Here is a 25,144-nt window from a genome sequence, read left to right as displayed (position 1 = left end):
ATTCAGGGCTTGAACTCATGAACCGTGAGATCATGCCCTGAGCTGAAATCAAGATTCAGATGCTTAACTGACTGAGCCACCCAGGTATCCCAATATACTTCTTATTTTTAAAAGAGCAAAAAGTAACTCATAAAAGGATGGGAAGAGAAAATAAAAACAAAAAACCTCCAAAGCCCAGAATCCAGACAGGCACAGAGGAAGGGACACAGTTAAGCAGCAGGAAGGGAGAGGGGTGGGGGGTGAAGCTTCATCCCTGCAGTGGATTTACAGGGAGAAGGACTTATCAATAGGAGTAAAGCATGTTTACTCCCTTTGGGGGAGACAAATGAAAATTCTTCATTTATTACAATTTGATCCAGGAGTAGAGCTACCAGGCCATGGGATCCAAATAAATTCCTGTTCTGTATATCTGGTGGATATAAAGAAGGAAAAGCCATTTTTTAACTTGACAGTTGATCAGCAAGCCCAAGCGAGGACTAACTGTAACCAGGCCTCTGACATAATAGGTAAGTATGACTGTACGAGTGTGTAATGTGAGTCACCAGTTCCAGGCAAGGGGCTGGGACATGTCAGCAGGGTCCATCGAGGCAGTCCGGGTGGCCTTGGATGGAGGCAAGGGGTGAGGAACCAGTTAGGCAGTGAGCTCTGCAGGAGAAAGTCCCAGTAATTGGAAAAATACCAAAAGACAGAAAGGTTAGGTTTAAGTATTAATGTACAGGATACTATTTCTAAATCAAAAGAAGAAAGTATGGGGGTAGATGTGGAAGAAAAGGGGAAAAAAAAGTCAGAGAGCCAAGATATTCATGAGAGGAGATGGAAGACAAAGAGAGGTATAAAGAGATACCATTGCCAGAAAGAGAGGCCTAAGTAAGAGAAATGGTCAGAGCCAAGAGGAAAGTCAAGAAATAAATTGAGAAAAAAAGATAGAGGTAGCATGAGAGCAGGAGTAAGAGGTAGCATAAGGGCAGGCACAGGAGGTCTCGGGACAGTGGGGAAAGAAGAGTGTTGGCAGGATGAGCAAAGCTGCCCTCCGTGCATGGATTCCGTCACCTTTGGTTTAGGACCTGGAGCAGCCCACAAGTCATACACATTCAAGCACAGACCAGGGTGCCTTGTGTTAACCTAGCTTCCAGGTCTTTCTAGTGCTCTTTTACAGTGTTGCCTGCTCTGTGGGCTCATTGGCCCCACCTGAAACTAAAGGGTTTTGCTCCTCTGTGCAGTGATCAGCAGTGACTCTGCAGAATCCAGTGATGGAGACGAGCCCCCAGAAGCCTCCACGTCAGCACTGGAAAATGGACCTGGTAAGAGTGGGAAAGCAGGCCTTGGCTGCAAGAATCTGAATTAAGAGCTACAGTTCGATGCATCTTACCCTGTGCCTATTCTGTATGATAGATTCAGTTTATCCTGGAATCCCATTCCCTGCATTTATTTCACTTGACCTTTTTGGGAAACGAAGGGAGATAACAAATCATATAAGAAATATATATATATATTTATAGAGGATGAGGCCTATTGCCTGATAGGTCCTATTTATCAATACATGCATCCATGTATGGATTATATAGTAGAAAGAGGTTTCCAAAATGATGAGTTTGTTTTTCAAATTAGCTAGTTTCTATGCTTATAAAGTGTTGGAATTATACAGTGATTTCTATAGGGAACAGAAGGCTAAATATTCCTTTATTAGAAGGTCATATTGTCTTCTGATCACAAATTGTGTCAAAAGACAACTCAGCCAGCTATCTAGTGTTAGCAGAAAAAAGATTTAGATTAAGTACTCTGAAACCCAAGTATCATTTTTGAGAGTTCTTCAGCAGTTCATGGCATATATGGTGATTTTTCAAAGGACTTTTGCAAATAATACCTTACTTTTTAATTCACAACAATCTTAAGGGGTAAGGAGACTAAACACTGTTACCCTTGTTTTCTAGAGAAAACGCAATCATATCAAGGTCTTCTACAAAGTGTCATGGCAAATTAATGGGACTGACAAGACTAGCATCCCGGATTCTGCATCTTTGTTTTGTAACACAGAGCTAAAAACAATTATCAAAATGTGTTTCCTCAATTCCATGGGTAGCAGGAGCTGTCCTAAGATTTGGAGCTCTTTAGTGCACAAATTGGTGATTCGTTTTCTCTTTGTACTTTCTAGACCCATAGGATATTAGAAACATGCCTATTTGGGGGAAACATACTTGGAAAATATGTAAGAACAAATAAAAATGTTACCTGGTCTTGATGTTACAAACGAACAATAACTAAATGATATGTTCATTCTCATTGCTCACTATGTCCGTCAAAGTAAAATGTGAATTTGCTTCAAATTTTAAAGAGTGCACATTTTAGCTTTGGTCTTAGGGTTAGCAAACTGTTCTAAAAGGCAACCCCAAAATATGTCTATGATATGGACACAGAGCTTATTTCTCAGCCTTGCCAACTTTCATCATGGCACCAGGTTGGCAAGGAGTAGAGGAAGCTTGCTATTGTCAACACAAGATTTCCAAGGGTTCCCTGTGTGAGAAACAGCAGAGATAGGAAGTGTGAAGTGACAGTAGAGGGGCTAAGAAGTAGAAGAGGAAGAAATGTAGGAAGGTAAGGTTCAAACACTGCAAAGTTGCCCCTTGCCTCTGGGGACAGGGGAGGGAGGTGACTATCATACAAGGCAGGTGGCTTAGAAGGACAGACCAAGCAAGGCAGCACTGTTGCAGGCCATGACATGCATTGGTTTTCAAGATTTTTCTAGGTTTTCTTATGAGGAGATTTCCTGCTAATATTTCAGTTTCTTAGTCATACACTGGGACCCCTAAAGATTCCTATTCTTTTGTGCAGTGACCAATAACCTTGACTCATTAGAATCAAGGAAGAGAAAAGAGTCCCAAGAAGCTGCCTGCTCACCACTCCATATTACAGTAGGTAAGAATATTAGGATTGAAACCCTGGGTAACAAATACTCAGAGTCTAAATCCAAAGCTCTGTTTTCCTGATGAATCTTGTTTTGAGCATGCCCCATATGCCTTAATGCTATTACTTCTAGGAGATTATTTTCTGCATTTAATTTCTCTGAGCCTATTGGGACGTAGAAGGGGACAAGAAGGCATTATTGATTGTTGTTTAACTGTACCGATCCATTTGATTGGTATATAAAAAATGTAGCAAAAACAAATTGGTAAAATGACAAACTTTTTTTACTATACACTATTATATGTATTAGTGCTAAAGGTTGAAATAGTGTACTTATTCTCTACCTATACGCTTTAGATTCTAGCCGACATGGTAAGCATGGTGTTCCTCTATTTGTTCACAATATTGTCATTAGTCCCAAATGCAGAAAATCTTCGAAGAATAATTTGTGCTGACATTTAATTATTGGTGAGGAAATGGCCTCTGATCAGCTATTCTCAAACCCAAATTACTTAATCCATTGGCTTACATTGTGATTTTTTAAAGGGTTTTTGTAAACTAAGCTGCATTTTGTTTTCATAAAAACATTAACAGGGAGATAGGGTAACCAGGTAATCCCAGCTTTATAGATCAGGAAACTGGAGCTAGTAATGTTTAAAAGTCAATTACAAATTCACAGGGAGAGTGAAAACGAAATTTAAGCAGGAACTCAGCATTATGAACCCATACCACCAGAACTGGATTCAGTTGAAGAAAAGTGAAGTAAATGATCATCAAAACATTATTATGATTGGGGCACCTGGGTGGCTCAGTTGGTAAAACATCTGACTTCGGCTCAAGTCATGATCTCATGGCTTGTGGGTTCAAGCCCCACGTCGGGCTCTGTGCTGACAGCTCAGAGCCTGGAGCCTGCTTCTGATTCTGTGTCCTTCTCTCAATCTGCCCCTCCCCAGCTCACTCACTCGCTCTCTCTCTCTCTCCCTCAGGAATAAAAAAAAAATATTATGCTTGTAAGCCCATTGAGTTGTCATAGAATCTGTAGACTCTTAGGTATGAATAATTATTTCCTCCCCTTTACCTTGTGGAGCCCACGGATATCAGAAAATCACCCATCCCCCCCCCCAAAAAAAAAGAGTTTGGAAAGTAGATAAGGGCAAATAAGAACTCTTCATGGTTACAAATGAATAGTGTTTTCCACAAGAGATTCATTCTAATTCTTTGCTATATCCTTCAAAGTAAAATATAAATTTACTTTAATTTAAAATTGTTTTGTTTTAACTTTTGTATTAGTTAGTTAGGCTAACAGTCATAACAAATAAACCCAAAGAAGTCAAGGACTCAAACACAGTAGAATTATTATTTTTTTTTTTTCAAATAAACATTCTGAGAAGTTTTAGAAGTTTAGATGAAACATCCCCCATGTTTCAAGTGGGATTCAGGGAAGCTGCCAAGGGGAAGATCTGCCTTCTTCCAAATATCCTTGGGAATATTCTTGCCCTGGGTTTTGAGAACTTCTCAAGTGTTTCCTTCTCGGTTCCTTTGTCATACACTGAGACTTTCAAGGGATATTTGCTCCTTCTGCAGTGAAAAAATTTGATGACTCTTCAGAGTCTACTGAAGAAGAAGAGCCCCCAGGAGTCTTGAGCTCAGCACTGAGAAGTGATCCTGATGAGGAGGGTAAGGACCGTCATCACTGGACTCCCAGACATGAAGAATCTGAGTTCAGAGTTCTCGTTTCCTGGGCATTTTACTCCAGGCACACTTCACAGTCTATCATCCCATTCTCTGCATTTATCACATTTGGCCATTTTGAAAAATGCAAATAGAGAAATCATTATAAATTCAGGTTTAACAAGATGACTCTAGTTGAATGGCAGTACAATCTGTATGACATGCTCTCCGATTCATTAACCCCAAAGTATTGAATTATGTAGTGGTTTCTACCCCTGTCCACTCCTATTCTGTAGAGAAAGTGGGGTATCTGACATTGCTTGATTTTGTCATAAACTTGCTCAAAACTCAGAAGACTCTGATCATAGACTCTGTTTATCAACAGAAGGAAAAGCTTCTGATTATTACCATCAAATTCAATTTATAACTTATGACACATGACCCTAATATGACATTGGCCTATATAATGATATTTGAAAATATCTTCACTGATAAAATATCCTTTTATGTTTATAACAACTTAGAAATAGGCCAGATAACTGTTGTTCTCTCCCCATTCCACAGATGAGAAAACTCTAGCCCATAAACATTTAAGGATGTTTTACACATCACATATGGAAAGTTACCAGAAGAGACAGAGCAGCCTGGACTCCTACCAAACATCCACAGTCTTTTATTCAAATATTTGAAGCCAGTCATACAATAATAATCTCTTTTCAGAAAGACAATGTGGTTTATATCCTATACATTACAAAAAAAAAAAAATCCAAGAGGGTCTGGGACAGAATCCCATTCTCAAATATACTATATTAATGTTCCTGCAACAAATTGTGTGAATTAACACCAAGTGTGAGAAATAAAGATTTTACATGGACTCATGACAGCTCAAGTCCAGATTCACTGCCAAGGTACTTAGCTGCAAACCTGTAGGAAAAATATGGATTTTCAAAACTTCTTTGATTTTGCAATTAGGGCCAAAGAATTGTGGTTCTTGGCTCTATTTAGTAGTGATCTTTTTCCTTTAGATGGAAAGAAACAGAAATGATCATCATAGTATCTTTCGAATCCAAATCCTGTCTACAATGTGAGTAGTCATAAGTTTTACAACTTTTAGTTGTAGATGACTAGTTGTGTTTTCCTTTGTTTTTTAGATCCTGCGGACATTGGAAACAAATCTATTTGGGGGATAAACAATAGGAAAAGACGTAAGCTCAATTAAAACTTTTGATGTAACAAATATCTTTACTACTAAAACATTGCTCAAAATTTTTGTTATATCCTTTAAAATAAAAAAAATGAATTTGTTGGTAATTTAATTGATTCATATTACACATTTTGAAATAGGTGGGATTGGCTAATTGATACAATATGTAGTCCTCAAAAGGTTCAGTGGCACAAGTAAAATAGAAGTATATTCTTCATTCGCCTCAATAGGATAAAGTAGTTCCCAGGGTGGAGGGGCGTTCTGCTCCACATGATTATTAAGGGCCTAGCTGATGGAGGCTCTGACATCTTGAAAATGCTGCTTCCACAGACTTCCTGGATAAACAACAGAACTGGAAGAAGTATGTAAAGACAAGTGGAGAGGGTAGGACATAGTGACAAATGGCAAAGTTGTCCTCTAGCCCAGCCCCGGGGATGGTTCCTGGAGCAACCTTGACTGACAGGTCAGATGGAGCCACAGGGTAGCCTGGCAGTAGGAATACTCCTGCTCCTCCTACATGAGCTTCCCTTTCCAATTTTCCTTTTAAAAAATTTGGTGCCGGATTGGTTTGTAAGACACAGACTGAGACTGCTAAGGAATTTTATTTCTTTCTGCAGGGATCAGCAGTGGTGACTTTTCAGAATTGAGCCACACGGAAGAACCTCAGGAATCTTCTAGCTCAGACCTAAGAAGTGGGTCAGGTAACGAAGATTAGGATGCCAAGCCTTGGCCTGCAGAATGTCAGGAATTAAAAGCTACTGTTTCCTGATGATTTTATTCTGAGCACCTTGAAGACCTGTATCCAGTTAATCCTGGGAACTCCTTTTCTGCATTTTAGAAAATAGAAGGAGACAGGAAATTATTATAAATTCATGTTTAACAGGATGAGTCCTATTGAATAAATGTATGTAATTATATATTGCTGTTGTAGAAGAAATTAATAGCAAACTGGTGGTATCTTTTTTAATACCTACTGTTATGCCTACTAACACTAAGATCTTAGACTTCTATAGCAATACATTAATTGACCCTAATGTCATTTGTAATTGTAAAAGCCTCAAAAGACAACTGGTCCTGCTATGTAATTATAGACAGAAATAAAGCTTCAGATAAACAACTTTCAAACTTTAGTATAGTTTTTAACAGATGTCCATTACATTGTAATTTGATTATATTGTGTTATTTTAAAGTACTTTGGCAAATAAGATTTTACTTTAGTCATAACAATATCCTTAAGACTTAGGCAGGCTAATTCTTGTCATCCACATTTTGGGATGAGGAAATACACATACAAATGTATAAGGGTCAAGAAGTGTGACTGCTGTATGTAACAGGTAGGAATATAAGAGCTGTATCCCATGATCAAAGTCCAAAAAGAAGATATAAAGGAACTGATATATAGTATCAGCAGAATGTATCAGTGCCTGACACAAGAAAATTTATTTAACAGCTATTTGGATGATAGATAGATAGATAGATAGATAGATAGATAGATAATAGGTAAAAATGAAAATCATAAAGAAAAAAAAGATGGTAGGAGTGGAGCCAGCTATAAGGTGTACAAAATACCTAGAAGGGAAGAACCAAAAATGATTAATAGAGAAATAAAAAGGAATAGAGATGAAGAACATCACTGACGAAAAGACAGAAAACCATACAGAGGACAAGAGAAATCAGGGAGAGAAGCTCAAAGAATCAAGTGATGGAGATAGAAATGCATGAGGCAGGAAAATGGTCAAAAATTGAGAAATAAGGAGGAGAATGAGGTGCGGCCAGATAGAAAAGGTGACAGTGCAAATCTTTGTTGGATATAAGGTGTAGTCATTGGAGTGGGTGTTTTCTCAACTCATCTGAGCAGTGAACATAGATGAGTGTGACCACATCAAAGTCACTGCCTATAGTGTGTCTTTCTCTTCAGTGTCCTATGAATTCTAAGCTCTTCAGATGAGTAGAGGAAGAGAGTGAGAAGAGATGCCAACCTATAAGCATCTGATGGAGAAGCCAGTTTTGATATTATGAATTATCTTTGTTTTCCTGTCTGCACAGAGGAAAAGCTCTCCTTTCTTTACCTCTCCCCTCAAAACATAGCATGCACATACACACACAAATGCACACACTCATGCACACAGACTCCTATACATAGGCAGAGATGTGTGCACAGATTTGGACTGCTTTCAACAGGTTTGAGGGAGCCAAAAGAGAAAGATGAGCTGTGTTCCTGAATGCAGGGAGGTGACACTGAGTGGATAATGTAAGGAGGAAGCACGGAAAAGATAGTCTGGGGTCTCCAAATGGAAAGACATCTGACCGAGTAAGCTTCAAGTTTTTTCAAGTGGACATGGAATCCAAATATCACCAGATTGGGGAGTTTTGGAGGGAGAAGAGTGATGATTTTCCAGATACCTCTCAGAAGTTCCATGAAGAAACATGGTAATAAAGTCCATGACTGACTGAGTCTTGCAATGTAGAGAGCCCATAGGAAACTGGCAAAAGTAATAATGGTCAACAGTGTGGTCAATGTCAAAAGAGTAGGCATTTGACTTTGATGAAAGTAGCAATCTGTGAGATGAAGCTGAATATAGATAAAGAAAATATAAAGACAAAGATTATAATTATAAAAACAGCCAAAAGATCAAGATAAGATTAAAAGAAACAGACTAGAAGCAAAGAGAAAATAGAAAAGGAAGTGACAGTAGGAAGAGGATTACTTCAATAATAAAACTAGATCCAGGGATAGAAGCATAGAAAAATAGATGGAATGAGGTACATACCTAGGGGAATAAATAGAGAGAAGAAAGGGGAGGCACACAGAGAACCATGTAGAGAAAGAGTTAAAAGATGAGAGAAAGATGGCAGAATGTAAAAGGAAGAGAAGTGAGGTGGAGAAATTGTGGGATCTGAAATGGCCACAAGACAAAAGCAATGTTGGCACAAAGGGTGGCTCACAGTAGCAGTGAGTTTTCAGGGCAATGTGTGTCCAGGTATCCGTGTCCCCTATAACTCACACAGATTACAAGTTGCCTCGCCCAGGAATTTCATCGACTCCTATGGTTTCAATCACCACCCACAACTTAACAGTTCCTAAGCATACATATCCAGCCCAGCCCTGTCTTCAAAACATCTAAACGCACTCATCCAAATGGAAGGCTGGCCTCTGTCCAAGGTCCTGAAGGTCCTAGCCTTCTCCATTTGAGGTGTCTTTCAAAACCTTCAAACAACATTTCCAAAACTGAGCGCATCATCTTCTTCCTTAAAACAAATATCTGCTCCTTCAATGTTCTCTGTCTCTAAAACACACTGTTAACTGTCGCATTCTTTCACAATGAAATTCTCAAAGTCATCCTGATAACCGTTGTCTCCTCAATTGATACACCACATCTATAACCTACCTGTATCAATTCTTCCTTTTAAATGTCTCCGACCTGTCCCTTCATCTCCATTCTCAGTGCTAACACTCTAATCCACATCTATATCACTTCTCACTTGAACTAGGTCTATAGGGTCCTGTTCTAATCTTGTTCCCACCAAATGTATGCTAAGTGATTTAGCTAAATTGATCTTTCAAAATTGCATCTAATTTCCTTTCATTTCCTTTAGTATTAAGTTAGTTCTCCTTCATGTGGCCTCTAAAGTCACTTAACTCAGGGCTCCTGTTTATTTCTCCATCCTCATCATTGCCCTTTACTCTTTCACTTCGTATTCAGACATACTAAACTTCTTGTGGTTACTTGCATTTAATGGATCTAGATCTTTGCACATGCTTCTTTATATTTCAATGTTTCCTCATTTATTTCTGTGTCAATTCCTTGGTTGCTCATAAGATTGGCAGCCACTATGCTTCAGTAGTCTTGTGCCTAAATTATTATCAGCACCCATCTCAGCACCTGGCACCTGAAAGAGGCTTTGAAAGCTTATTGAATGAGTGAAAAAAAAATTTCACTTCCTATATTCCAACATTTGGAAATTTCTCTGGCAAAATTTACTTTATTATAGTGTTATACAGAATATTTACAAAAACTATTTTAAGAATATCACATAAAGTAAATACAAAAGTAGGTAATAAATGTCATAAATGAATGGATAGGAAAAGCACATAAAGAAAAATGGAAGAACAAAAATACAGATTTGGGGCAAAGAGAAAATGATTCAAGTGAAAAAATAGGTTGAAGAGAAAGGCCAAAGACAATGGGGGAAAAAACAAAGAAAGAGATCTCAGAGGTAGAGAGACCCTTTGGTGGAGGAGTGGGGGAACAGAGGATCATTGGAAGAGAGGAGATACAAATGAAAACTCTTTACAAATCACAATTTAGGAGCAGAGCCGCAAGGACTTGGAAATACGAAGTGTTCCTGTGTCATGTGTTTTTCAAAAGGTATGTCAAGAGGCCAAGGAACAAGGGGTAAGAGTAGCCAAGCATCTGACATGATGGGTAAAGCTGCCCAAGGGTCTTGGGGTGGATATACCCCCACATGGCCCCGGGCTACAGGATGTCAGGAGTCTGAAATCAGAGCTTTCATTTCCTGCTGGACTTGACTCCGAGCACCCTTTGATAAAGAAGGGATTCATCCAAGCCCAAATCCCATTCTTTGCATTTGCTTGGCCTGAGCCTTTTGGGAATGACAAGGAGGCAAGAAATCTTTATACAGTCATGTTTAACAGGGTGGGCTGGTCGATTTACATGTATGATGTAGTAGAAATACACTGGCAAAAATGGCAGTATCTCATTTACTCTATTAATATATCAATACTAAAGTATTGGATTTATATAGTGACATCCACCCTTGTCCATGGAATGAAGAAATCCAAGTGTTCTTCAGCTGGTAGATAATAGTGTCACTTTGTCACGACCTTGGAAAAGCCTCGGAAGACAAATGGCCCTGTTACCTGTCAGGAAACCAAGACCCCAGATAACTATTCTTAAACTCAACATATGTTTTTGAAGGATGCCCTCCCACATGTTATTGACTAACCAGGTGATTTCTCAGTAACTTTTGTAAATAAGATCTTATTTTATTGTCATAAAAAATTTAAAGCCTAAACAGGATAACAGTTGCTATCCCTGGTTTCATGAAAGAGGAAACTGATGTATTTAAGTGATTAAGAGTTTTTTCAAAGTCTCTGAGAAATAAAGGAAGACCTTAGATATCAATCCAGTACTTGTCTGTTTCTTTTAGAAGGAAGACAGAAATGGTACTCAGATCATTATAAACTCAAGCCTTCCACAGTAGGAATTGTCATAAGATTTGTAATTTTTATTTATAAATTATAGTCATCTGACCACCACCTATTACTTTCTAGATACCATGGATATTGGAAACAGTTCTACTTCGGGAAAACACAATGAGAAAATAAGTAAGAGTGAATAAGAATTTACTTGATTTTTATGTTACAAATGAACTGTTTTTTTTTAATGCTAAAGCTTATCATTATTTTCTATACCTTTCATAAGACAAAAAGTGAATGCCTTTTAAAGTAACTGTATTTTCCAAATGGCCATATCTTCACATTGCCTTTTATTCTGATTTTAAAATGTTTCTTATAAACATTTGTGTATGCCTTCCCAGAATTTTTCTATGCATGTGTTATCTCAGTTTGGAATATATTGTTATTTCTCTTAATATGGTAATTCTATATCATCTTGCCTTTTAAAATTCATACATCAAAGCTAAACAATAATAGCATTTAACATCTTAATTGAACTATTGCTTTAACACGCACTATCTTCATTTTTAAGGTGCTTGAGCATTCTTCATTTGTTACTGGTCATTTCTTTTTTCTTCTTCATCGAACTCTTTTGTCATAGAGTACCGTGTCAATATTTCCTGTTGTGGTGTTTGGTTGTCTTTCCTTGCGTTGTCAAATGAATATAGAAAAGCCTATCTGATATATGCATTAAATCTTCATCATATATGTTGCTAATATGTTGCCCCATTTGTAATGTTTACACCTATAATCCCATGGGTTTTGCCCCTTTGCTTTTATGTGAGGTGGGAATTTAAAAAATATTCCCTACATTATTACACTGTAACTGAACCACCACTTTAATCACATAGTGCCTTTACCTCTCTATATACTAGATTTTCTTTTGTAATCAAAGGGGCTACAGAAAAGAAAAAAAGAGCTCACAGGTAGCACCATCCTGATGACCCACTGGGGGTGATTTTTAGAATCAGCTTGAGAAGATCCCCCACCTCCTTCCCAAGTTTACTGGAATCTCTGATCAGAAATGCGCTGAGTGTTATATGTAAGTGATGAATCACTAAATTTTATACTTGAAACCAATTTCACTATATATGTTAACTAACTAGAACTTAAATAAAAACTTGGAAAAAAGAAGTGCATTGAAAATGCATATTAATTTAAGGAGAACAGAAACTTTTACCCACTTACTCACATCTTATTTGATGTTCTTCCAATAAGAATTTTCTTACACTTTTTAAAAAGTCTTATATGGTGTACAAATTTGCTTGTTACTAAGAATATCTTTTTTCCCCATTACATAATACGGAGTGAATTTAAATGAGACAAGGCTCTCAAATCTTTATTTAAATAGGAAATCTGTGGTCATTTTATTACTTACTTGCATGTAAGGAAATCAGAATGCAAAGGATTTTTTTCTGATTGAATATAAAAATCTCATAAACACTCATAAAACTCATAAACAGTGTGGGGATCCAGATGTCAGTTAAAATATGATAGCCAATATGAAATTGTTGAATCACTATATTGTGCACCTGAAACTGGTATAACCCTGTATGTTAACTACACTGTATTAAAATTTAAAATTTTTTGAGAGAGAGAGAGAAATCTTAAGCTTCACGCTCAGTGTGGAGCCCAATGCAGGCTCGATCTCACAACAGTGAGATCATGACCTAAGCCTAAATCAAGAGTCAGTCACTTAACCTACTGAGTCACCCAGGTAACCCCAAGCAATTTTCTTTATTTCACTCCCAAACCTGTAACTCACTACCAGTCACCCTTATCTCGGCAAATGGCAATACATATACTCAGCAGCTTGAACCAAAAATGGAGGAATATCTTGAGGAATGAAGGACAGGATCCAGGAATAAATACTTTCTCTTCCATTTCTAAGATGAGCAGCATCAGGACCCAGTTGACCACAGTGGCAACCATCCCCATTGGCTGTCTCTCCTACTCTTTGCCTCTTTCCCATTCTGACTCCCAATCCTTGACACAGTTTCACAAATAAACTTCCTGAACACAAACACTTAACTCAAAATTTGTTTTGGGGAATACCAGGTTAAGACACTCTTATTTCTTTTCTCATTTAGTTCTTTAATCCTTTTGGAGTTGATTTTCTTAGTGTGATATAAGGTAGGGGGGTTAATTTTTTTCCAACGTGGATAACCAGTTGTCCCAGCTTCTCCATATGTAATGTCACATATGGCTTGCATTGAGATGCCATGTGTATATATGGTTTTCTTTGGGGGCTTTCTAGTCTGATCCAGTGCTCTATCTAATTCTGCATCACTCTAGTACTATAACTTAATAATATCTTGATATCTGGTAAAGCAAGTTTCTCTCAACTTGTTTCTTTTTCAAAATTATCTTAGCTATTTTGGACATTTTCTCTTTCATGTAAATTTTGGTAGCATCTTGTCAAGTTCCTTTGAAAATCCTATTGAATTTTTATTGAAATTGCTTAGGATGAATTTGGAAAGAATTGACATTTCTAACACATTGAGTCTTTCAACTCACGAACACGATCCTTCTCACTACTTATGTATTCTGTTTTCTTTTTACATCCTTCATTTATTTATTCAACAAGTATCTATTGCCAAAACTGCTCAATAGGAACAAAGAAGTGAGCAAAATCTCACTGAACTTACATTCTAGTGGAGGGGGGTATAGACTATACACAAGTAAATAAATATATAATATATTAGATGCCCCTGATTATCTCTTAAAATCTCGTCTATTATCCTTCACACACCACTCTGGCATCCTTGAACAAACCAAATAATTTTCTGCCTCAGGACCTTTGCACTTGATGTCGACACTACATAAAACGTTTTTCCCCTCAGCTGAAGTGAAGAGAAAATAAAGACTAATTGAAGGTATAGAGTGACAGAAACTGTGTCTCATATTTTCACTGTAAGCATCTTTGCTGTAGACATCTTTGCTGCAAACATTTTTACTGCATCACTAATTAGCTATAAGGCAATTTTGCCTTAAAAATTTTTTAAAGAACTGGATGGCAGTTTGGTTTTGTTTCTTCACTGACACAGTACTCACATTTTTGTATTATATAAGTCGTAGCCCTCATAACGGTCTATTCAGTAGTATAGTTTTGAGCCCACATTTCCCACAGAAGTTTGGAATATCCCTCAATAGACATGTAACAATATGCCAAGAACAGTGTAGAAAACTTTCACAACACATTACAAAGCTCAGTTACAGATAAACATCCTAGTATTTGGAAACTGACACCTCTCTTAATGATGAAAGAACTTTTAGTGAAGAAAGAAAAAGTGTAATGCTGAATATGGAGACAAATCAACAAGCAAAGAAATATATATATATTTATATATTTATTTTATATATTATATATATAATTATGTATATATTAAGTATATGTATAATTATATATTTATATATATATATTTATATATTTATTATAATATTATGAACAAAAGACTTTGAAGAAAGGGCTTAGGTATAATCCACAAAATAAAATCAGTTACTTGTGTGTTCAGTGTTGCCATGAATCTGCACTACACATTTTAAATGTATTCGGATATTTTTTTATTTGCCAATAAAGTGTTTTTAATTTTGTTATTCATTTTTCATGTTCCATTACATCCCTCTTTTATTTTTCACGATTTATCTTTTACAGCAAAATTGCCTTACAGCCAATTAGTTATGCAGCAAAATGTTTGTAGTGAAAACGGTGGCAGCTAAGATGCTTACTGAGCAACAGCCTGGGACAAGCAGAAACATGCATCTTATACGGGGTGGCCAGTTAGAGCCTCACTGACAAACTGAAACATAAGTAGATATTGAGTGGGGTGAAGGAATAAACCACGGTGCTGAGGCTGAGATGTGCACGGTCTTTTGAGGAATGTCAAGGAGACCGCTGGCTGGAGAGATAAAGAGGGGTGAGCGGAAAGTGGCTTTTAAGGTCATATAGACCTCAGAGGCCATAGCAATGACTTTGGATTCTTGTCTCAGTAAGAGGAAAAGACATTGGAGGGGTTTGAGCTAGGGAACGGTAGAATCTCAGATATGTTTTTAAAGGATTGCTCTGTAGTCCACATGGAGGATAGACTTTAGGCGGGTAGCATGAGAGGTCAGTAAGGAGACTGTTGTAATGATCTAGGCAAGGGGACTGTTGGGCTGGACTAAGCTGGGAGCAGTAGAGGTGTTCGAAAATAGGTGGATTCTGAAAACATGCACACATATAACACACCAACATGTATGTAAGTGTATATTTTTATATATTTTATTTAAAGATATATAATTACATATTATATGCAAATATATATAATATGGAAATGTATTTATATAGATAAATAGAATATATAATATATAAATATGAATGTGTCATGTGAAAATGTATAAAAATTATAAATTATAAGTAAACTACAGGTAGAATGTGACACATATATAATTAAATATATAAAATATGTCTATAAATTATATAATATATGTAATGTGTAAATATATAAATATAAACTATAAAGCTATTATATATTTATATGACAATGCATACATAAATAATAAATATATATAGTTATAAAAGTATATATTTTATATATACAAATGTTACAGTTTGTATATTATACATAAATATAAATATACAGTACTATAGTATAATATGTATAGCTTATATGCATATAAATATGTAACATATTATATATAACATATAAATATAGATAGATAGATATGTATATATAAAACTCGCAAATATCCCTGGCCATCTGGAAGGCCACACACATGTCTAGGGAAATGCACATGCTCAGGGCTATGCAAAGGCTCAGGAAAGACCTAAGAAAACCCTCAGCTCTAACCTGGAGGCTCTGTTCAAGCAGGAAGTGACAGCTAAGGTGGAATTGTAAACTGCCTAGCTGTGCATTGAAGGCATGCATCGACACAGGCTTTTACAGCCCCTTGACAAATACTGGAAGACTTATCGGTTCTAGCTTTTCAGGGAAATCTCTTTCCAGTCATTAGCTGACCATTAAACTAACTGAGCTGAAACTTCAGGGACCACATGGCAAAATACACAGACTTGACAGAAACAAAGCACAAAATAAGCAACAAAACCCAACAGCAATAGCAACAAACTTTGAGGAAAGGGGGATATCTGATCTCCAGGGTTACTACATATTATTTAAGATGTTAGGTTTTTAAGAAAAAGTTACTTGACATGCAAAAAAAAATTTAAAAAAAACAACTAAGGGGCGCCTGGGTGGCTCAGTCGGTTAAGGGTCCGACTTCAGCTCAGGTCATGATCTTGCAGTCCGTGAGTTCGAGCCCCGCGTCGGGCTCTGTGCTAACAGCTCAGAGCCTGGAGCTTGTTTCAGATTCTGTGTCTCCCTCTCTCTCTGACCCTCCCCCGTTCATGCTCTGTCTTTCTCTGTCTCAAAAATAAATAAACGTTAGAGAAAAAAAAAACACAACTAAGTATGGCCCCATGCTCAGGAAAAATAGAAACTGTATGTGCGGTAAACCAGATACTGGAATTACTAGACAAAGACTTTAAAGTCAACTATTTTAAACACGCTTAATAAAGTCATGTAAAAAGTAAGAAAATTATTTCTCTGCAAATAGCAAATATCAACAAAGAAATAGAAATTATAAAAAAGAACCAAATAAAAATTCTGAGATTGAAAAATATGTTTGAAATAAAAAGCAATGAAAAAAAGTGGATGGATTCTGAAAATACATTGTATACTCATATATACATACCCATATATACGTACATAAACAATGAATTTCCATTATTCAGAGTAGATATGTTCTATAAAGTCACCCTAAACACAGAATTAGCTAATACTGAACTATGGCTTCTAGAGGAAATACAGGGTTAGGTTCCTGTGAGCCTCTGGTCACAATATACCAATCAACACATACCTTTGTGTTCTTATGAGTGTTTCTACTTAAAGATATCTTATTTTACATACATATATATATATTTCATATCCAATATATGTCATAGCCAATAGCACTAGAACTCCTGCCTGAATGAAGTTTATCTAACACACAGATTTTCTCCATAAGGTGCATCGCAATTATTTTGCTTAGGGACAAGAGATCGCACAGCAGCACTACACTTGGGGGCAATTTTAAACAACAAAATCACCAGCAAAAACACTACATAAGTGGCAAAGGGACCCTTGTGTACAGAATGAGAGTGGAAGCAAGAAGGTAGAACATCACCTTGCTCCACTTTAGCTGGGAACGTGCGCCATCAGCAACTCAAAGGACCCACTGCTCTGTCCCCACCCATGAATGACCATGAAAGTGCCATGAGCCTTGATTTGGGGGTTAAAAATAAATTTTAGCGAGTGAGTGAGTTCACAAATATGGAATCTGTGAATAAACGACTGACTGTATGCATGTATTTTTTTCATTCTTTCCAAAATTAGTGCTTTTTAAAATTAGATAGTGCATAGGTTTCTCACAACAAATATTTTCATTATTGTTATTTGCTAGATAGTCTGCAATTTGGATTTATAAGTCCTCTTTGACCCAAGAATTGTTTAAGAAAAGTTGGGAAGAAATGAACATTCTCTATTTTTTGGATATGGAGTTGAATATGAATTAACCATATCAACCCTGTTAAATGTATTATTTGGGCCTTCTTGTTTTGTGCACTTGACCTCTCATTGACTGAGGGAGGTAAAAATAAAGTTGTTACTAGTCGTGTGTTTCTACCTGTTACTCGTTGTATTTCCGTAATGTCTACTTTCTTAAAACTTTTTGGCCTGAATTATACTTCCTATGATATTAAGATGATGACTCCCTGGTTTCTTTTGTTGATGTAAGCTCAATATATTTTTGCCTATACATTTGTCTTCAACATCTTAAAAATATGTTTTTCCAAGGGTCTCCTATATATGATTAAAAGCTGGAGTTTAGTTTGGAATTCAATCTCAAATTCTTTGTTTAAGCAAGTGATTTAAATCCATTTACTTTTATTGATAGGACCAAAATGTGTGGTCTGGTTCCTGTTATGCTAATTTATATTATATATTCTAGTGTCTTGGATATTAAAAATATCGACATTATCTTCTATGCATTTATGTGCATGTGCGTACTTCTGATAGCTGGGAAGGTTTGCATTTCTGTTCCAGTGGTTACCGTTGGGCACATGGCTGCCTAGCTAGCCTAAACCTCTCAACCTTCCCTGTGGTTAATCCCAGACTTGTGACCAAGTTGTGGCGAAAGGCCCCTGAGCTAAAGAAGTGCAAGCCACTTCTGGGTCTTTCCCTTAAAAGAAATGAATGGTTGAGCTGTACTCATTTCTCATATTTTCATTGGTTAGGAGTAAGTATATACTTGTGATTCTTAGGAATGTTTATATTTTTGTTCTAGTGATTACTCTTAGCATTACTTTCATATACCTTCCTTTTATATACCCTCTGTACTGTATTAGACAGTACCCATTAATTTCTGTCCCCCCAAATTGATAAATTTAGCATGTGCCCTATTTCTCTGTCCACTCTTCCTTTCCCACCCAAGTTTAGATCACGATTCTCTTTTTCTTTTTTTTCCTTTGATGTCAAATAGTGTTTTTTTTTAATTCTAGTGTAGTTAACATACAGTTTTATGTTAGTTTCAGGTGTGATTCAATAATTCTATACATTACTTAGTGCTCATCATGATAAGTTTACCCTAAATCCCCTTCACCTGTTTCACCCACCCACCTCACCTCCTCTCTGGTAACCACCAGTTTGTTCTCTGTAGTTAAGAGTCCATTTTTTGGTTTGTCTCTTTTTTGTTATTGTTCATTTGCTTTGTTTCTTAAATTCCACAAAAGAGTGAAATCATAAGGTATTTGTCTTTCTCTGATTGATTTATTTTGCTTAGCATTATATTCTCTAGATCCATCATGATGTTACCCTTATGTTTATCTTTCAGCCCTTTTAATCTTTTTAATGTTTATTCATTTTCGAAGGAGAGAGAGACAGAACATGAATGGGGGGAGGGGCAGAGAGAGAGAGGGAGACACAGAACCCGAAGCAGGCTCCAGGCTCTGAGCTGTTAGCACAGAGCCCGACGTGGGGCTCCTACTCATGAACCGTGAGATCACGACCTGAGCCAAAGTCAGACACTTAGCCAACTGAGCCACCCAGGCACCCCTAGCTTTCTGCTCTTAAATGTTTTTTATATTACTCCTTGATTTGCCCCAATAACATGCTGTGACCCCACCAGTCAATGATCCTACTCTACCACCCATATTTCCCCCTTCCTCACATGTTTTTTTGCTGTTATACCATTTCTACATTGTCAGGCATGCATGTTTAACATTCTGGTCTGTCACCTCACTCACCACTTTTATTGTAATTCTTTTGCCAAAATTCTTCCTGTCTCATCTTGATTTGCTGAAGTGAATCCCCTAGTAGTTTTCTCAATAATTACTCCTAGGAACAACCTTCTCAGAATTTCCCTGTTTAGAAGTATTTGGTTTTGTTTTTCACATGTGAAAAATAATTTACTCACTATTTCTAGAAGCATCTTGTAGATTTTTCTCCATTTTTCCTGTGGCATTAGGTGTTACTGGAGAAAATTCTATAGCCAGTAAGATCCCCACCCTTGAAAATGACTTGACATTTTTGTCTACAATGCCCATTCCATTCTTTCTTTATCTTTAAAGTCCAGTAAATTTGCTGGACTATGTCTCAGGGTTGGTGGTTTGGAGTCAATTTTCTTTGCTACAGGGTGAAAATACATGCACTTATGATATGTGTATTCCATTTTTTGTTATAATTTCAAAAACTTTGCTCTTGAATTTATCTTGAAGTACTTCTATTATTTTTGAATTTCTTCTTAGGAAGTCTGCTGACTTGTTCACTATCTTCCGTTGGTTATTTTTTTTCTAATATTTCTTAATTGTTCTTATACTTCCTGTTTCCTTTTGTTTCTTTCTTTCTTTTTTTTTTTTTTTTTACAAATCTATGTTCTTCGTTTTAATTTCTGAAACATCTAATCTCTTTTATCCCCTTCTAAATTTGTCTTCATTTCTCTGATTTTTTCCTACTTATTTATTAAGTTCTTGTTGTTATAAACATGGATTATATCTTTAGCTTTTCAAGGCAAACCCCAAAACCCAGGACATATACTTGTGATTTCTGATACTTACTTTTCCTTGATCCTTCTGACAGTCCCCCTCTTCTCTGTCAGCCCCTATCCAATTTCAGCTGCCTTTTGCATTATCTTTATTGTGAATGAGACACCCTCATGTGAATAGGTAAAAGTATACAGTAAATGACCAGTACTGTATAAATGTAGGTTGTGTTTGCTGCTATTTTTGTTTTCAGTGTAATGACAACCAAGATAGTGTGTTAGTAGCTGGAGATTTAGCACTACAAAAGTGGAGTGAAAACTTAAAAATAAAATACTTGAAGGTAACTGGCGTGTAAATCTTGTAAATTTCTGTTTATAATTCTAAAGGATTATTTTCTTTTCTGTTTGAAGGAAAAAAGAGAAGATATAAATGTAAAAAAAGCAGTCTCAAAAAAGGTACAGGTAAATCTGTGAATTCACACGTGTGCGCTACTGCAACTCTGATATTCCTTCCAGACCTTTCTTTGCTGCACCTCTGAAATCTCCAATGGGCTTCATAAATAATGAATTTTTTAGAGTACAGGCTAAGCTGTTGTAACAAAGAGAGCCCAAAATACACTGGTCTAAGCCACATAATTTATTTCTCTTTCATCAAACAGTCCAGAAATGGGAGGAATAACCTGCCTTCCTCAACACATAGTTTCCCTCTCTGGGTCCAAGAAATCAGGTCTAACCAGACCTTTGTCTCCCAACCAGTGGGAATGGGAAAAATGGGCAGAGAAATCACCTATCTATTTCTTTTAATGGAAAGATCCAGAGTCTTCTCCTCACATCCTATTGCCCAAAACTTACTCACATGGCCAGCGCTAGCTGCCAGTGAGGCCAAGAAATATAATCTCTAGTCAGACAGCCATGGGTTCAGCTGTAACTCTATTTCTATGAAAGGAGGAGAGAATGATCATGGGGGACAAATAGCAATCTGCTACTTGCCCTTCACGTTTTCGTCCAAAGTCACTGACTTCCTCACATATGGAGGAAAACTCAGATTATTGATTCAAACCTGGCCCTCTTGGCGCCTGAGACTCTTTGGCAAGAATAGGAGCTGGAACCTGAATGTAGCACAGAGCTACATGGTCAGAGACAAACTAGCCATGAATGAGAAATGAAGCACCAAGAGAAAATGTTGGAAATGTTTGCTGTAACTAATGAACACACCCCTCATCAGAATGAGGGGAAACAGACAGAGGGAACTTGAATCAGTTAAGCAGAAGCTAGAGTCCTGGTATCACATCAGATCTAAGCCTGGGAAACAGTTACTTAAACCAAGCTCAATCAGAGCATAAGCCATACTGTGTTCATGCAGCAGAGGATGAAAAAAAATGAGTGACACTTCATTCTCTGCATCCAGCTTTGCAATTGTTTATTTCCATTGTGTTCCTCCTTTCTTTCCTCATCTCATTCTCCTTTCTTTTCTTTCTTTTTTTTAATATGAACTGTATTGTCAAATTGGTTTCCATATAACTCCCTGAGTTTATCCCAACAGGTGCCCATCACCCACCCTCCCCACCCTCCCACCCCCCATCAACCCCCAGTTTATTCTCAGTTTTTAAGAGTCTCTTATGGTTTGCCTCCCTCCCTCTCTAACTTTTTTCCCCCCTTCCCCTCCCCCATGGTCTTCTGTTAAGTTTCTCAGGACCCACATAAGAGTGAAAACGTATGGTATCTGTCCTTTCTTTTCTCTTTCCCAATCCTGTTCTACTTATGTTCCTCTTATAGAGTACATTTCTTTTTCTTCATTCTTTAACATCAAATCCTATGAAATACTGCTACTAAGTTGATATGGCACATAGATTTCTTGTGGAGTCAAAACATATTTGGATATATTTTGTTTCCTTTCCATTTCTTCTGATTATTTCTGTCATCTCATTGTTATATATATAACATAACTGAACTCCTCCCATTTCATATGTATGTAATACATGCCTATATTTATGTAAATAATATAAATAAAATATAAACATATGAATAAATATATACATATATTTGTACTATCTCTATTATTTTACCTCCATACTTGCCTACCTTAGTTATTTCTTAGGTTACACTTACCCAGGTCCCAGATTTTGTTCTTCTGAGTTTTTGTGAAACCTTTCTGTCTTGCCTGCTTTGTTAAAATGTTGGAGTTGGTAGTTTAAGCACAAATCACCTTTGTTCCTTCTACTTCTTTTCAAAATTGTTCTCTGAAATAGTTCTCTTCTTGTCCCAAGACAAAGTCTTAGGTAAGATTTGGAGTTGTGCTCATCCTTTTGGGCAGCGGTGATATTCTCATACAATGTTAAAAAGCCTGAACTGATATAGTATTACAACTGGAAAGCATGTAGTGAAGAAGTTGGGTGAGACCAGCTGCTTCTTTTATGCATACTCTTATCTGACCCTACTCAGTATCTATGTTTTCAGCTAATTCAAGTTGTGGAAGAGGGAGAGAAGGAAGAAGCAGGAATAGCCTTCTTATGATCAATTCTTCATGTCTTCCAGATATGGAGGATGCATGAGCCACATTTGTGGGATCTTTAAAGAACTCCTCTTTAAGAGAATCTGTCCATGAAATTTCCTCTAAAACAGGAGCTGATTGCTTACCACTTCCCCCTTAGAGGAGGTCCACACCCCTGCTGAGTTCATCTCATCTTTCTGGACAGAATATCTTTCAAGAAAAGCTAATTGAGCTCCTCCTTTCCTCAGAGAGGGCCATGAGGATCATGTCTTAAGGTCCTACTGTCAGTGGGTGTGCAGCTGGTTCCCCACACAGTCACCCTACCTAGATTGATTATATTCCCTAGGCTATAATTTTTATGCCTGTGACTTAGCCCTTCCATAATGGAAGCCTGTGTCTCCCACTCTCCTTCATACATTTTCCTCATCCCCCATCTCTTCCCCTTTGGCATCAGTTTGTTCTCTATATTTATAGATCTGTTTCTGCTTTTTTATTGTTTATTCACTTGTTTTGTTCTTTATATTTCACATGTAAGTGAAATTATATGGTGTTTTTCTTTCTCTATTTGACTTATTTCATTTAGTATTATACCTTCTAAGTCCATCCATGTTGTCACCAATGGCAAGATCTTATCCTTTTTTATGGCTGAGTAATATTCCAACACACACACACACACACACACACACACACACACACACACACACACCATCTTCTTTATCTACTCATCTGTAAATGAAAACTTCAATTGCTTCCATAGTTTGGCTATGGTAAATAATGCTGCAACAAGCATAGGAATGCATACTTCTTTTTGAATTAGAATTTTTTTTCCCTTTGGGTAAATACCCAGTAGTGGGATTACTGGATTATATGTTATGTCTATTTTTAATTTTTTGAGGAACCTCCATATTATTTTCCACAGTGGCTGCACAAATTTACATTCCCACCAACAGTGCACAAGAATTCTTTTGTCTCCACGTCCTCACCAACACTTTTTGTTTCCTGGCAAGTATAATGTGGTATCTCCTTGTGGTTTGGATTCTCATTTCCCTGATAATTAGTGATGTCGAGCATCTTTCATGTGTCTGTTGGTCATCTGTATGGGGTTTTTTTTTGGAAAAAAATGTCTATTCATATCCTCTATCCATTTTTATTTTTTTTTTAATTTTTTTTTCAACGTTTATTTATTTTTGGGACAGAGAGAGACAGAGCATGAACGGGGGAGGGGCAGAGAGAGAGGGAGACACAGAATCGGAAACACGCTCCAGGCTCTGAGCCATCAGCCCAGAGCCCGACGCGGGGCTCGAACTCACGGACCGCGAGATCGTGACCTGGCTGAAGTCGGACGCTTAACCGACTGCGCCACCCAGGCGCCCCACCTCTATCCATTTTTAACCATTTTTTATGAACTGTGTAACTTCTTTATATATTTTACCCCTTACTGGATATATCATTTGTGAATATCTTCTCTCATTCAGTAGGTTGCCTTTTAATTTTGTTGATGGTTTCCTTCACTATGCAAAAGTTTTATTTTGGTATAGTCCCAATAGTTCATTTTGGCTTTTATTTCCCTTGCTTGAGGAGCAAGATCTAGAAGAATGTTACTGAGGCTGAGGTCAAAGACATTACCACCTGTGGTTTCTTCTAGGAATTTTATGTTTTCAAGTCTCAATTTAAGTCTTCAATTCATTTTGTTTTTGTATATAGTGTAAGAAAGTGGTCCAGTTTCATTCCTTTGCATGTAGCTGTTCAGTTTTCCTAGGACCATTTGTTGAAGACACTGTCTTTTTCCCATTGCATATTCTTTCCTCCTTTGCCATAAATTAATTGGCCATACTAGTGTGGCTCTCTATTCTGTTCCATTGACTGTGCATCGGTTTCTATGCCATTACCGTACTATTTTGATTACTACCGCCTTGTAATATATTTTGAAATCGGGGTGTGTTATGCCTCCAGCTTTATTCTTCTTTCTCAGGATTGCTTTGGCTATTTGGGGTCTCTTGTGGTTCCATACAAATTCTAGTATTATTTGTTGTAGTTCTGTGAAAAATGTTGTTGGTATTTTGATAGAGACTGCATTGAACCTCTGTTTTGATTACTCTGGACATTTTGATATTTATTTATCCATGAGCATGGAATATCTTTGGATTTGTTTGCATCATCTTCAATTTCTTTCATCAATGTTTTATAGTTTTTAAAGTACTGGTCTTTCATCCCCTTGGTTAAGTTTATTCCTAGGTATTTTGTTATATTTGGTGCAATTGCAAATGGAATTCTTTTTAGAGAGAGAGAGAGGGTGGGAGAGAAGGGCAGAGGAACATAGAGAGTCCCAAGCAGGCTCCATGGTCAGTGCAGAGCCTGACATGAGGCCACATCCCACAACTCTGGGTTCATGACCTGAGCAGAAATCATGAGTCAGATGCTCAACTGACTGAACCACTCAGGTGCCCCCAGAATTGGTTTCTTAATGTCTCTTTCTGCTACTTCATTATTAGTGTATAGAAATGCAACAGATTTATGCACATTACTTTTGTATCCTATAACTTTACAGAATTCATTTATTCCTTCTAATAGTTTTTCTGTGGAGTGTTTAGGGTTTTCTATATATAGTATCATATCAACTGTAAAT

At 37.1% G+C, this 25,144-nt stretch overlaps 1 protein-coding gene across 4 annotated transcripts in view; it reads left to right on the top strand.

The window, feature by feature from the left end:
* SP100 (SP100 nuclear antigen) overlaps nucleotides 1-25,144 on the top strand; it is a 104,936-nt gene that overhangs the window by 56,713 nt on the left and 23,079 nt on the right. For 2 of the 4 annotated variants that reach the window (XM_040450743.1, XM_040450742.1), the window contains exons 8-16: nucleotides 360-506; nucleotides 1,221-1,301; nucleotides 2,830-2,913; nucleotides 4,486-4,578; nucleotides 5,724-5,777; nucleotides 6,394-6,477; nucleotides 10,087-10,146; nucleotides 11,073-11,126; nucleotides 20,439-20,489. In XM_040450743.1, coding sequence (XP_040306677.1) covers nucleotides 360-506; nucleotides 1,221-1,301; nucleotides 2,830-2,913; nucleotides 4,486-4,578; nucleotides 5,724-5,777; nucleotides 6,394-6,477; nucleotides 10,087-10,146; nucleotides 11,073-11,126; nucleotides 20,439-20,489 — 708 coding nt within the window. The remainder of the gene's footprint in view (nucleotides 1-359; nucleotides 507-1,220; nucleotides 1,302-2,829; nucleotides 2,914-4,485; nucleotides 4,579-5,723; nucleotides 5,778-6,393; nucleotides 6,478-10,086; nucleotides 10,147-11,072; nucleotides 11,127-20,438; nucleotides 20,490-25,144) is intronic. The other 2 variants (XM_040450745.1, XM_040450744.1) reach the window with 2 other exon arrangements.

The sequence above is a fragment of the Herpailurus yagouaroundi genome, unplaced genomic scaffold (assembly GCF_014898765.1).
Source record: "Herpailurus yagouaroundi ecotype Mexico unplaced genomic scaffold, PumYag 202, whole genome shotgun sequence".
NCBI classification, from domain to species: Eukaryota; Metazoa; Chordata; class Mammalia; order Carnivora; family Felidae; genus Herpailurus; species Herpailurus yagouaroundi.
Note: the sequence above shows the minus strand (reverse complement) of the source record. Positions and strands in the feature narration are given on the sequence as shown.